Source organism: Anneissia japonica, unplaced genomic scaffold (genome assembly GCF_011630105.1).
Source record: "Anneissia japonica isolate Jap-2015-1 unplaced genomic scaffold, ASM1163010v1 scaffold3040_len1308831_cov196, whole genome shotgun sequence".
NCBI lineage: Eukaryota > Metazoa > Echinodermata > Crinoidea > Comatulida > Comatulidae > Anneissia > Anneissia japonica.
The window spans coordinates 77,592-93,307 of record NW_022718257.1 but is presented as its reverse complement, the minus strand read 5'-3'; the positions used below and the strand labels follow the sequence as shown (position 1 = coordinate 93,307).

The following is a 15,716-nucleotide window of genomic DNA, read 5'->3' as shown; positions in this document are numbered from 1 at the left end:
AGGCAAGACTTTTTCATGCTTGTTTAGCAAACCCACCATCCTCCAATAATGATGATTTTGAATAAAAATAAAAATGAAATTTCTTTTTTAGCCAATTAGCGCACATGCTGCTATGGCAAAATGGAAATTTCAGGAAAAAAAGTTTTTCTATATTTTTATTATGTCCGCCTCTGCCTTGAAATCTTCAAAAATAAGATATGTATGTTTCTTCATAATTATATCAATTTAAAGCCTTTAACCATCCCATTACTACACTGAGACTTTTTTTTAGCTTGTTTAGCAAACCCACCGTCCTCCAATAGTGATGATTTTGAATAAAGATAAAAATTTCATTTTTAGCAAATTAGCACACCCGCTGCAATGGCAAAATGGAAATTTCAGAAAAAAAAGTTTTTCTATATTTTTATTATGCCTAGCTCTGCCTTGATATCTCCAAAAATAAGATATGTATAATTCATCCTAGTTATATAAATTTAAAGCCTTTAACCATCCCATTACTGGACTGAGACTTTTTTTATAGCTTGTTTTAGCGAACCCACCGCCCTCCAATAGTGATGATTTTGAATAAAAATAAAAATAAAATTTCATTTTTGGCAAATTAGCGCACCCGCTGCCATGAAAAAAAAATCTCAGAAAAAAAAAGATTTTCTGTATTTTTATTACGCCCGCCGCTGCCTTGAAAACTCCAAAATAAGATATGTATATTTCTTCCTAATTATATAAATTTAAAGATGTATTGCCCCATGCTAAATATCAAAAAAATCTTTAAAATATTTTTTGAAATTAATTTGCCCATTTTGAAGTAACATAAACGTTATCAACTTGAACATAGAAATTAGTGTATTTAAAAAACGTCTACCCATCAGTTTACAGTGAAAAATGATAGAAACACTTCCAGTCACCGGAAGTGTTTTATTATTTTTATTATAATTTTTTTGTTTAAAAATCAGGGTACACATTTTTTAAATTCAATAATTTTTATGCACAAGTTAATAATTTGTATTCTATTGCAATATGAGCAAGTTTATTTCAAAATTATTTTTTATGATTTTTTTGACATTATCAAGGGACAATACATCTTTGAAGCATTTAACATCCCATTACTACACTGTTTACATTCACCAATAAAATTTAATTTTTATTTTCTCCTCCTGATGAATGTTTTTGGCAAAACTATTTGCTAAATAAGAAAACAAAATTTAATTAAAATTTAGTTTTTTCTGCCCTCCTCTGACAAATAATATAGGCACATATTGTAATGTTGTTATATCTTAGTGATATATTATATGATTTATCTTAGCAGTAGTACTTATAATGAGGTAGTTTCATTGTTTAAAGTTTATGTTTTGTTTCATTGTATTGTTCTACTATCCCCGGATTACAGTAATGTTCTTTTTTGTGTTTATGTTATGTTCAGATCACTATGTATTGCACTCATTAATGTATTTTGTTATGTTCCACGGGCAATTTTATGTTCTTATTACTGTTGTTGTCGTTCTTGTTACAGTCGATGTTTCTGCTGATAATGAAAAACAAGGCTGTGGTAAACTAATAACGAAAAATCATGAAAATTCAAACCAAAAATTGCATTCCCAGTATATATCAAATTTATTTCTTGAGCCCGCATTTATCATTTTATGTTAAATATCCATCCATCCCTAAATTGTTGTGATGAGGCATCTTACAGGAGGGACTTTTAAGGTGTTGGTCCTGTGTGCAGTAAGGCTCATGCACACCAAGAATGGAGCAGTCGTTGGAATGGAGTATGCTATTTTCGGTATACTACTACAGAAGTACCCCACATGAAACAAGACTTCCAAATCCAAATCAGATATTTAATTATTTAATTGTATCATTAGACATATTCTTGACATTGGTTTATTTTTCTGTTTACAGCTCTGACATCAGATGGTGTTCCAGCGAATGGTAGTGCCCCCCTTGCCTCAATGGTATGTACCATTTTTCAAATACGTCAAGTAGATATTTTCAATAAAATAATAATAATATTTTTGTTCCTAAACATAGTGGTTAGATTCAGCCTATACTGAAGCCTTTACAATTATCTCAATAACTGATACAGAATTTTAAATTCTATATGTAATGAATGTTACATATTTCAGTAACAGTGAAGTATATAAATGGGCTGTGCTCTGTACACTGCAAGTACGAAATTCACAAATTATACAATATATGCAGATATACATACATGTAGATGTACAGAATCAGGAAATTTATTAATAAGATTGCAGAATTAAGAAATTTATGATAATTATTTTTAAAGAACTATGATGGTATATGCAGAACACCTTAGAGCATGGCACTTAGCTATGGAATATATAAACATGCACATGTTAAAGTACTGTACAATAAACAATAAAAAGCCTATTGACAACAACACCCTAATACAGCATACATTAATACCTTGATATGCAGTGGTGGCACCAGGATTTGCCCTATTGAAGGTTAAGTGTACAACAGGAAGGTCTCATGATTCTTGGTGAAGGTCAGCAGGGTCCAGAAATTTAGCACTTGTGGAGGTTTAAGTCCAACTGCCACTTAAAAAAACTTGACAATATTGGCTGTTTAAAGATATTCTTAGACATTTTTGAACATATTATGAGTGAAGAATTATACAAGAAAAGAAATAAATAGAGGGTTTCTTTTTCTTTTCTGGTTCAGTGAGCTGTGGCTGACTGGAGGGTCTTGCCCCACCCTTCTCCCACTGGTGCTGCCACCGTTGCTGCCACATGTGTGTGTTGAATGTAGCTGTACTTAGCATAATAAATTAATTTGAGATTAACAAAACAGCACTTAATATTATGGAGGATAAAATACACAAAGGTACTTGTCTGTCATGCTCTTGAAAACATGCGGTTATATACATCCATTAAATGAGCATAGAAATTTTATGTCTTTGCTCTTGTTGTGGAGATGCCATGCTCATACCAAAGAGGAAGAACATATCCTGAGCAACAAAATCCATACTCATATCATAGCATCATCTGCTTACTCATGTCAGTAATACCTCTTGGCTCATAATAGAGGTTTTAGTAACTCTTGCAAGTAGAAGAGTTAACTTTGAGCTCATATGGCAGCATCATTATATGCTCTTGTCAGAGATGATACCATATGCTTATATCATAGAGGTATCTGCTTACTCATACTAGGTAAACTTCCTGACCATGTCAGTTGTAAAATACCTGATTGTTTCTTGTGAATCAGGCAGTGTTGCTATATGCTACTTGCATATAATTATGTTAGTAAACATGTATGACTGTCCATATTAGCAGCTTCCAAATCATGTCATATAGCCATTTTTTGAGGTTTAAAGTTCATTGGTCAAAGAATGATAAATTGAGTTGTGAAATGCATTTTAACATCCCTTCTAATAATGTATGTTGTATGTGCTAAATTTACCTTATGGAATGATATGTATTGTATTTATATATAATGTATACATTTACATTATATTAGCATGCACTCTGTAAACTTTCTTAGAATCGTATATACTGTATGTTATATTTATCTCTTCCTAAATTTAAATGTGGTAGTCGTACCTTCTGAAAGTTTTTTTTTTATCTTACTCTTAATTTAGTATTTTAAATCATTATAATAAAGTAGACCTATAAAATTTAGTTCTATTTTTTTATGTTAAATAACATTCAAAAAGATTGCTGTCCTAACCCCCCCCCCCCCACAATATTGGCTGTTTAAAGATATTCTTAGACATTTTTGAACATATTATGAGTGAAGAATTATACAAGAAAAGAAATAAATAGAGGGTTTCTTTTTCTTTTCTGGTTCAGTGAGCTGTGGCTGACTGGAGGGTCTTGCCCCACCCTTCTCCCACTGGTGCTGCCACCGTTGCTGCCACATGTGTGTGTTGAATGTAGCTGTACTTAGCATAATAAATTAATTTGAGATTAACAAAACAGCACTTAATATTATGGAGGATAAAATACACAAAGGTACTTGTCTGTCATGCTCTTGAAAACATGCGGTTATATACATCCATTAAATGAGCATAGAAATTTTATGTCTTTGCTCTTGTTGTGGAGATGCCATGCTCATACCAAAGAGGAAGAACATATCCTGAGCAACAAAATCCATACTCATATCATAGCATCATCTGCTTACTCATGTCAGTAATACCTCTTGGCTCATAATAGAGGTTTTAGTAACTCTTGCAAGTAGAAGAGATAACTTTGAGCTCATATGGCAGCATCATTATATGCTCTTGTCAGAGATGATACCATATGCTTATATCATAGAGGTATCTGCTTACTCATACTAGGTAAACTTCCTGACCATGTCAGTTGAAACATACCTGATTGTTTCTTGTGAATCAGGTAGTGTTGCTATATGCTACTTGCATATAATTATGTTAGTAAACATGTATAACTATATATAGCAGCTTCCAAATCATGTCATATAGCCATTTTTTGAGGTTCAAAGTTCATTGGTCAAAGAATGATAAATTGAGTTGTGAAATACTTTTTAACGTCCTTTCTAATAATGTATGTTGTATGTGCTATATTTACCTTATGGAATGATATGTATTTTATTTATATATAATGTATACATTTACATTATATTAGCATGCACTCTGTAAACTCCCTTAGAATCGTATATACAGTATGTTATATTTATCTCTTCCTAAATTTAAATGTGGTAGTTGTACCTTCTGAAAGTTTTTTTTTATCTTACTCTTAATTTAGTATTTTAAACCATTATAGTAAAGTAGTCCTATAAAATTTAGTTCTATTTTTTTATGTTAAATAACATTCAAGAAGATTGCTGTCCTAATCCCCCCCACCCCACACAAAAAAAAAAATAGGATTTAATTTTTGTATGGGGAGAGTGTGTCCTTTATAATTCATTATTTTTATTTTTTGCAATTTATATTTTACGTTGACACTTCTGTAGAGTGCATTGAACTTTGATGATATCCAGTTTATTGATGACGATGATTGAGCAGGTAACATGTTTGCGAGATACAAGCGTTCTCATCTATTCTATGTTGCACTCAAATCTCTGACACCATTGCTTACAGACTTCCATTCCCAATTCCTGCTTTCAAAATTTTCATTTTTCATTTAGTTGTGTTTATTCTTTGTCCTAACTTTTAGATTTTTTTGTTTTTGTTTTCATTTTCTTCATTCCTTTTGACCTTTGCTTCTTGTAAACTTTTGTCTTCATTTGGAAAATTTCTTGTTTTCCTCACTTTATTTAAAAGAGCAATTTTTAGATGTTTTGAGTTCATTATTTCAGTGGTCTTTTGAGAGAACCTAAACATTTAGGATAATACAAGCGCTGTGAAGGTAGAGAGAAAGTATTGTAGTATGATGAATGAAAAGAAAAAATGTGTGCATGAAAGAAAAAGTACATGCCTATGTAGTTTATCAGGTGAATGCATATTGGTTCATTCTACACATGTAAGTGAGTTTCTGCACTTGTGGAAGTGTTTCTTTCCACCTGTGCATGTGCTTCATTTCACATGTGCAGGTGGTTAACTCCACTTCACAGTTGAGTTTCTGCACTTGCACAAGTGTTCAAGTATGTGTTTCACTCCACCCGTGAAAGTGCTTTGCTCCACCTTTGCAAGTGAGTTCAGCCTTGTGCAATTGCTTCATTCCACCTATTTAGGTAATTCACTGCACGTGTGAGGCTATTTCATTCCATATGTGCAGTTATTACACTCCACCTCTTTTTAAAGTTTTACTTTGGAGCTTTTGGTTTTGTAGATTGCAATTTCAAATTTTCATTCAATTTTTAGCTAGATCAAAATAACATTTGGCCTACAAGGAATATTAATCTTGTTGATTTTTTTCATAATTTTACTAAAAATGAAATAAGGTACATTTTGGAAATAACTCAAAAAATCAAATTCGATCAGACACAACTCAGTTTATGCTATGGAAATCCTAAGATTAACTGCCAGCCAATTTAATGGAATATGCAAAGAATGTATTAACAGTATTATTTATGAACCTGTTCATTGGCAAAGGAAATATTTCCTTGTTAAATTTTTGAAAGCTTGTACTGAATGTTACGCAATTCAGACACAATATTTCTTTAATAGTGATTTTCCTAGCTGAGTGTCTTGTTATGCAGTGATATAAAGGGCTGATTTAAAGTTTAGAGTACCTATTTGTTAAACTATTGTTAAGGAATCTTGTGAACATGCTAAATCCATCATCAAAGAAAGTAGAACCTATAGGAATATAACATGTTTAGCACAATCAGAAACTATGAATCTTTCAACTTCACCTACAAAAAATGTTTTTAAGCCTTCAAATCCTCCTCTTGCTCACTATTTATAATTACCTTATTGGGGACCTCATGGTTAACACTACCTACTCAAATAGTTTAGGCCTAAAACCATTATGTTGTAGTGATCAAAATATCATTCTTATATTAAGCCATCTTAATTGTTATTCTCTTTTGCATGACAATGCATGGTTTTTATTGCATGTATTTATGTTTAGTTTTCTACTAATACTAAAAACATACATAAATTTAGGTAACCTGTTTTCGTTGATAGACTGACAAATATTGTTATCTGTTTTGTTTTTAATTCTTTCTATAATGACTTCTAAATTGAATATTAATATTTTTAAGTATTTTTTGTTTCAGGAGATGGATTATGACGAGTTGAATGGCAGTTGAGTCAGATACAGTCTGTAATAGAAGTCAGCTGACTTATCCAACCAATAAGAGCCCGCTTGCCATGTTCGGAATGTCTTTCATCACATTGTGTTTGACCCATTCCTGTTTATAATTCATTAATTAAGCTTGGAATATATGAAAATGAAGAAAATAGGTTTTTGCAGCATATATTAAATAACATAGACAACCGCAACACCATTAGATACAAGAACGAGTGCTCTGGTATCAGCAGAAGGTAGTGTTGTAACCAATAATGAAAGCATATTAATACACAGTAGTAGAATTGGAGTGATTTTTAGGGTGTTTGAAACATTTCATGAGTTTTCCATTTCTATGCTGACATATTCTGTACAGTTTGTTTATTTAATACAATACTCAGTGTCTTTTATTATTATGTTCTATTGATATGAATTCTGTTTGCCAATTACTTGTACCATTAATATTTGTAGCAGTTTTCTTAATTCATATTTTATAACGCACCATATCTTATCTTAAAAATCTTCCATCTGTATAGGCAATTCTGGCAGGGAAATGTAGATTTTTTTCCCCCTTCCCAATTCCCATTTTTCACCTGTTTATCTTGGATTTAGAAGATTTAAATCTAGTGTGTTTTCTGGAGGAATCCTAAGAGGTTTAATCAGTGGATTGAATAAAAGTCAAAGTATTTTAAGTAAACTACTAACAGTTTTTCTAAACAGAATTATAGAATGTTTTGATGGAGTGCCAGATATAGATGCTCCTTTAATTAAAGTATTAGCAACATTTAAAGGGCTTTCCATAATTTTTAGCACATATTTCACTGACAAAAACGTTGTAGGGTTTCATACAATATGGTGAACACAATCTTCTTCATTACCATTTAAGTTACAAGCAGTGAATTTGATATAGATATTCTATTAAGAGGTCAAGTAATTATTATGCTGTATTTTGAGGTTGTGGTATTGCAATGATCTGGGTTGTCGTCGATAACTCTTGTATAGATGAATAGAGAATTTGAGAGATTATGAAATATGACATATATGATCACTTATCCACATTATTTTTGTAGTTGAATACTTATTAGTAGAGTGACCATGTAGCTGTACAGAATTTAAAGCATGTAAATTAACAAATGTTTTTACATTATACAAAACTGTGTACATATATAATAATCAAGGACATTATCAGAATAAAGTAAGTCATATTTTCATGTTGGGAATTTTTAATGATATTTCAAAAGTTTTATATAATGTACTTCTCAGAAATGAGTTATTGTTTCAAAAGTGAGACAATATTTTATCCTTCAATGTTAGTCGGGTTAGGATATTTTGAATTATATAGATAAATCTGTTTGTGGCCTTTTATATATGTTTTGTTAGGGCTATAGTTATTCGAAAAGCACATATTATCTGTAGCAGGTACTAGAAGCCTTAGAAATGTCATCTTAGAGGGAACTAAAACATGACAGTTGTGATCATAATTGGCTTTAAAAAAACCTACAAAGGTCATACTATGGGGCACTACCACTGTCATTCTAGGTGTGCTATGACTCATGTAGATGGTGCATAACTCTGATAATGCCAACCTACAGGGCACTATGACACCAAACTATTAAATTGTTTATAATTAGGTTCATTGACTCAGATAGAAGCTTTTGCCTCTACATCAGTGTCCAATCATATATTAAAATGCAGTCCATAGTCATATTAATCCTGTTATTCAGATCTGTTTAGCCCACTAGCTGTTAAACTGAGCATACTAATCAGAGGTAGTAATTAACAACCTCCTTGCTGTATGAGATACACCACCTTACAAAAGGTTACCATAACAGCGAAAGTAATTATCATTAGAAACTTGTTAAAATAATTAACTGTAAATGATGCCTAATATACTGTTTAGTCCTGTAATCAGTTTCTAATTTAAGGGAACTCATATTTATGCAACAGTTAATTGGTAACAAATTATGTGACAGCTCAGAATTTTCACTCATAGCACTTGTGTACATAAAAGGTTTTATTGATAATTGGATATCCATTAATGATATGGAGTAGAAAAATCACGCACACAAAACTAAGCAATGTATGCTGATTTTTGGGTGTTTTTTTGACAGAGCATATGAATTAACTGTATGGTAACGGTTGATTTGTTGTATTGTTAATTCAGGTGCTATTAGAACACAGCCATAGGCAAACAACCCATTGCCTGTGCTATAAATAATAGCATGCTGTTGAGTTTAATGGACTGAGTTGTGCATCCATAAAACTATGTATATTGATATCTGCTTAATGCATCATTTAAGAAATACCTGTAATGACATTACAAATGGGGAACAAATTTTGATACTTTAATATTCCATAGATATACTTTAGTACATATCAAAAGTTTTTTTGGGAAAATTAAGAGAGTGAAGACAGAAATAACATTGTTAGCAATGCAATACACACAAGAAAATACCTGACTGGGATTAAAACTGTTTCATCTTGTGTTTTACAACCATTAACATTAATTGACCAGTTCAAAGGACATGTCAAATAGTGACATGTTTGTGACATTGATCTTCCTCAAAGCAATTGACATTAATTTGCTTTACCTATTGATGACATTATTTTAAACAAGCTGATTGGTCATTAGATTTTGTACCTATTCATTACAACTGATCAAAATAGTTTAAGTACTGGACAAAGAGTGACAACAGAACCATTAGCAAATTAAAAATCATTTTATTACTATCAGCAGCAAATGGTTTATATCAGTAACCTATATGATTATTTAGATAAATTTTATAATATGGTTCAGTTTGTCTTGTTTTATGTACATTTTCCTTGTAGTAGTTAAATAAATCTTGCTATGATTTATAACTAGTATAAGTCGCCCCCAGTGTTTTACTACACGTCTATTTTCCAGCAAAGTAGGCTTACATGTTGTATGGTTTTATATAACAATAACATCTGACACAACTATTCATGAGAAATGTACTGCAGCTATTACATTGCTTTTCTAAATGCTTGAATTTATATTGTTTTTATTTATTTGTTGTAACCTTGAATATAAAATCTGGTCACTTTAAGTTAATTTTTTGGTGTCAATTTGTACTTAAGTGACAAAGACAAAAGTGTCATTACCTTGTACATATTAAGATCATGTATTATAATTATGTATATTCATAAGGCATAGAGGTTATATTACATCACAACAGTCTTATTCCAATAAACCTGAAACACTCCTGGATTTGATGACATATATATTTCAGTTTAGGATTACAAAAATAAACATGGTTTTTAAATTGAGAATTAATATGCAATATTGCTGTACATAGGAGCTAGAGAGAATTAGTATCATATGCATACTGTGTATACAAGACTTATCAAGTGTTGGTGATTAAGTTTGAGTAAAATGAAGGGTGGAAGTGTCTACAGAATATCAAGAGGAAGTATTGTCCAATCAAACTGTCTGTTTCAACATTCTTGGAAATACTGTAGACATTTTTAGTGATGATATCACCTTAAGGGATTTTAGTGGGCTTTATTAGTGCTATAGCGCCCTCTATAAGATTTCACAATACTTTTGATGAGTTTTCACATTGTATGAATAGGTGGTTTAATTTATTTGAGTTTTTTTTTTCTTTTAGGAGGGCGATAATTACATTTGGCCACATTTTGTATATAGATGACTTGAGTTATGTTGTTTATGTGAATGTTGGTATATTATATTATTATGTTGGGATGCTAATGCATTGTACATGCTCCTATGATTATTGAGTTTTGGTAAATTAACACTACTCTCTATGTTAACATGTTAAAGTGTTTTTTTGTTTTCTTCTTGTGTTGTTGTTATTCTAGCTGGTTGAAATTTACTAGCTGGTTGAAATTTACTGGCTGAGTACAAGTCCGATAACATTAGGATCCCAGAGCTAGATTTAATGTGACTGCCCCTTGAAAATGATAGTGTTTTGATACTGAACATCATCCACTTGGCATTATAATACTGTACATGGAAAAAAAAGAACAATTACGTAATTATTATAAAAGTAAAATCACCCATAAAATTTTACAGTACATAGCAGAGACAATAAACAAGTGAGAAACAAACACAATAAAGGTTCACTAGAGACTATTATTAATATTAATAAATATTGTACTCATTTCAGCCATTGAAGGAAGGTGTGGGATTTGTGGGGTATGGAGTTAGTGACCAAGAAAAAATAAACCACTTCCAGTTAAAGAACAAAACTTTAGGTGTATAATTACGAATTGCGTGATAATGTTCGAAAACCAGGAGTGCGAGTGGAATCATTTTCAGAGTGCCATTAATATTTTTCATAAAGCATGTAAATTCCATATCTCTACTGTGCTATCGTTTTCTGCACGTAACCTAGACATGTATTAGCTATTATTTATATAATATGCCTACTCAATCGGCTCGATCAACAAGGACTTTAGCGCCAATATAAAAAATATACAAATAATAATATACAAGGTGTCACTGTCAAAAAAAAAAAAAAAGCTTTGAATGAGATGGAGAAGAGATAAGATCTGCATGACATAATATAGGCTAACTAGCATAAGCATACTTATTTTATAGCACTGAATAGGCCTAATTATATTTTTATATTCTAAAAAAGATATAGGCCTAGCACGGGGTTGGTGGCTATCTTAAATTTCGTCGTTTTGGAAAATGTTCACTTGACATCAACAGAGCCATGCATGCAGTTAGAGAGCGCCCCTAACGTAGTAAGTTATTTCATCGCAATTGGAGGGCGTGCTTAACAGTATCAAGACCTTACCTTGTAACACACATAAGGGGCATCCGCAACAAGCAGGCTTATAGGCTATATACAAGGCTGACCCCTGAAACCAAAAATTGCTAATGGCAAACGCGTTAAAATAAAGTAGCATCCAAATAAATGCATAATGCATCCAAACAATGCATAAAAGTATATGTCTGATTGTTATGGACACTTAGTGCACAGTATCAACAGGCATAAACAATTCTGTTCGTAGAGGAATGGACCTTTCGGGATTGTCAACCTTCACAATTGGCCTATTGGTACACATGGCCAGAAAGACCAGGGGAGGGGCAGGGATGGATTTTTACAGATGAAGTGTAGACCACCTCAGCCCCAACCATGGTTGGCCGGAAATGGCACTCTCAGACTAAAATTTGAATATAATTTCAAATTTGGAAAAAATAGGGAGGTGGGCCGTCTGGACCCCTTGGATCTGCCACTGAAATACTCATCATAAATTTGTTTTCTATTTATCCCGGTAATCATAATCATGCCCGCTTTCATATTTCGTGCAAAATATAACATTCATTAAAATAATTATTTATTATCTACTGATTAGCTTGTGACGTATTCGAACTAACTCTATAGTCACTGCATTTACAGTAGGCCCGCAGTACTTTTAAAATCAAACAGGTTTTTCCTTTTCTCCTTTTTTAGAATTTCAGTTTTGTGCAAGTAGTATTGCGACGACACTACTGTGAGTGGAAATACTACCGTCTAACTTACGACCAAACAGGACTAAGAAGATAAGAAGCAGACATTAATCACTTGATTCATCATCGACGATTCACTTGATTCATCATGGAATTGTTGCTTGAACGGCGTTCCATACAAAAGTGCACAATTTCCACTGTAAACGATTTATTCGTTTTGTATATTATTGAGACTCGTATATACTAGTGTTTAATATTATCTGCATACATAGATTCCTGTTGTTCCTATGCTAGTTTCAATTCAATGTTATATGTTCAATGTTGTTTTTGAGGTTGTAAAAATGTTGCCTAATTATGGTTTACACACTTCCAATTTTAACAACGTACAGTACATTGTTTTCATTTGGCCTCAGATTACTGAGATGGTTACGAAATGTACAAACAATTACGTTTTTACTCAGTATTGGTCCGGAAATACGCAACAGAGTGAAAGAGACACAATTCATGACAGTCATTCGTAATTGTTGTTCTTTCCACTCGCTTTGAAAAGTGGGGTTTATACAATAAAAGATTGGTGAAAAGTGGGGTTTATACAATAAAAGATTGGTGAAAAGTGGGGGTGACAATTGACATGATGTTTCCCGCTACTTTGAAAAGTGGGGGACGTGTCCCCCTGTCCCCACCGATCGACGCCCATGCGCGCTTGTTTACTTACATCATTTACTCTGTCGTTTTGTGGGACCTTATTTACAATATTTAGGGGTTGAGTGTAAGCGGAATGGTCCATTATCTCTTCGTTCGGATGGGAGGTAGAGATGGTTCAGTATTCTTTTGTAGACATTTTAAACATAACTTTTATTGAAATGGAGTTGTAAGAGTCAGTTCTAATTAGTAGTAACAAACTGTAAACAATAATATATTAAATAAATATAATATAACGCAGGTAGAACTCGTGACAAGATGCTCCGCCAAATGTCAATTCGTCGACAGATATTTCGCTGCCAGACAATTGGCCGAATTGACTTTCGTCGACATGCTTTTCGGCCGACTGGACCATTTTTCCGACAGCCAATTCGAAGACAGCCAATTTTTGCCGACAGCCAATTCGCCGACGTTTTTTTTCTTAATTGTAAAGACGGCACTTTTTGACTGAATTACCTCTAGTCGTTCTTTTGACAGATACACCTTTTGCTGATATCTCAACATTCATCGACACTAGGGCGGGCACTTTCCTGACAGAAAAGTTGTGAAAATTGTTGCCTGTTTCACATGAAATCAGCACTCATGTTGTGGACGGTTATTGAATGATATATATATTCACCACGATTTTCCTGACATTAATTCAAATGATGTTATACAAGGAGGAACATTATCAATTCAAATTCTAACCGAAACAATTATCCATCAATTTCTTCAATCATATCACCACTACAACGCCTTATAACACAATGCATATTTATATACATTATAACATAACAGACCTACAATCCGAATTAAAGACTTATGATCCTTTGAAAAAAATAATGATTTAAAAATATTAAATATGTCTATAATTCCCCTATGGTTGAAACAACGAACAAATAAAACACTTTTTAAAGTTTACTCTGTATTATTCCCAATTAGGCCTATAGTATTAAAATAATAAATGTTGTTTTCAATTATTATTATAACTTTTCGTGTGGTAGTAACATAATTTGGTGGATAAGTTTTAAAAGAACATTATAACACGAATACTGAAAACAGAAAATAGGCCTACAATGAGCAGACGTGAACAGAGGTAATCAAATGCATTGTTTTAAATGACGACCACATCAGTGGCGTTTTCAATCAGTTTTAATATATTTTAACTCCATCAGTTGCAACTACTGAGGAAAGAAAATCTGATATTAATAATAGAGTTGCCTCAAACCTATATTTTTTTTTAATATTTTTTCATCTCACCCCAGGCCCAAGGTGGCATTTAGAGTTGCTGCATCGTTGTATTTTTTTGCCTCTTCCCCATTTGGGAAGTGGGTGTAGGCAGTCTCTCCTAGTATTTGCAATTCCTTCCTATATTTATTGAGTGTCAGTCTTTTAGTGGAATTTATATTAATTACAGTATATTAATTAAAAGCTACATGGTAACAACTATCCCCCGCCGGGCACCCTTCCGGTATTTATGAGTCAACATTCTGTGTTGTTTTCCTCTTTTAATGTATCTTCATCATCTCTGGCGTCGTCACTGCATTAGGCCTATCCGAGTGGGGCAGGGGAGGGGCCGGTGGAGGGACGGTGGTGAGGTTTCGTCTCCAATGGCTAGACCAATTCAAAGGGAGGCGCTATTTAGGGGTTGTCGCTGAACTAATAATTTCTAGGTTAGTACCCTGGTAGGAATTTTCTTTCAGGTGCCTGGTTTGGTTGTGCACCTGTCTGCTAACATCTAAATTGCGATGAAAACAAGCTTGTATGTGAACTACTGTATATTGCAGACATGTCGTCGACAAAAACATCGTCTAAAATACTGAATTTCGGAATGGTGTTTCTTCTAAGATTGGAAAATTTACACATAGGTAAGTAAAACGTGCGTGCACTATGCCGTACTGTAGTTTTACAAGCCAGTAGGGACCTACATGAATATATTAATTGCGGCATTTATTGTTGTGTTGTTGTTCCGGCCTCCATTTTTTAGACCAGAGACTCTGATCTAAAATTGGTTTGTGGAGAGTCATTTTTATTCACTATTTTAAAACATAGCAAATTTGAAAATTGGGCCCGGTAATGCAATGGCAATATATACCGGAATATCTGAGTGAACATGTAAAGAGTACGACATTAACAACATAATAGAGCTAAAGATTTGTTGTGTAATGACATTCCGTATAGTTGATCGTAGGCACATGTTTTTGCAAACCACACTCAATAATATAAATCTAAGAGCTCCTTAAAATGAAATGCAATCATTTTAATTAATTTCATAATGTGTAATATTATTTATACTTAACGATCCGTGGGTTGTAAAATGCGCAGGTGCTGCCAAAAATTTCGTTAAATAAATGTAGGCCTATATGTTTTCAATTATGTCAGCTTCCCGCGTTTGTTTTTAAAAAAGTCCATGCTTAAATACGGTTCAGGCGCAAGTTATTACATTGGGTTTTTTGGAAGAAGATACTATAGAATTTGTTAAATAATTAGCATGTTAGAAATTGATATTTAGAATGTCCATTTGTACAAAATTAAAATATTGAAAAAAATAAATATTGTAAAAAAATAGTTGTAAACCAAAATTCGAACTCACAACCTTAACTTCTTTAGAACACATCCTTAACCGACCGCGCCATCCATGCGACGTGTCCTACTAGTGGTAATGGCAATAATGTACAGTCCTTGCTAAAACCCCTGTTTTATTTTGTAGGTGTAGAGGAAACCTAGGGGTCCAACTTAAAAAAGGGCGATGAACGGTTGTTGGAAATCCTCTAGTTTATGTGCACAAAATTTCCTGCACGTTCGTTCAAAACTGGCGACGCTAAACGCTTTTAAAGTTCTGGTAACAAGAACAGCTTAAGCTGTGAGGCTCTGGGGTTAGTGCCTTGCGCGGACCCACCCTACAACTGCAGTTTTATTCTATACTATTAAGATACGAGGAACATAAA

The 15,716-nt window shown here is 32.9% G+C and overlaps 1 protein-coding gene and 1 long non-coding RNA gene across 2 annotated transcripts in view; both read left to right on the top strand.

Moving 5' to 3' along the window:
* LOC117110463 (protein scribble homolog) overlaps positions 1 to 10,448 on the top strand; it is a gene marked incomplete in the record, with an annotated part of 107,104 nt that extends 96,656 nt beyond the window's left edge. Inside the window, 2 exon segments of the mRNA XM_033253169.1 lie at positions 1,897 to 1,949; positions 6,637 to 10,448. Coding sequence (XP_033109060.1) covers positions 1,897 to 1,949; positions 6,637 to 6,669 — 86 coding nt within the window.
* Positions 10,449 to 14,401: 3,953 nt separating this feature from the next.
* Positions 14,402 to 15,716, top strand: part of LOC117110485 — an 11,950-nt gene continuing 10,635 nt past the window's right edge. Inside the window, exon 1 of the long non-coding RNA XR_004445704.1 lies at positions 14,402 to 14,636. This is a non-coding gene — a long non-coding RNA (uncharacterized LOC117110485). The remainder of the gene's footprint in view (positions 14,637 to 15,716) is intronic.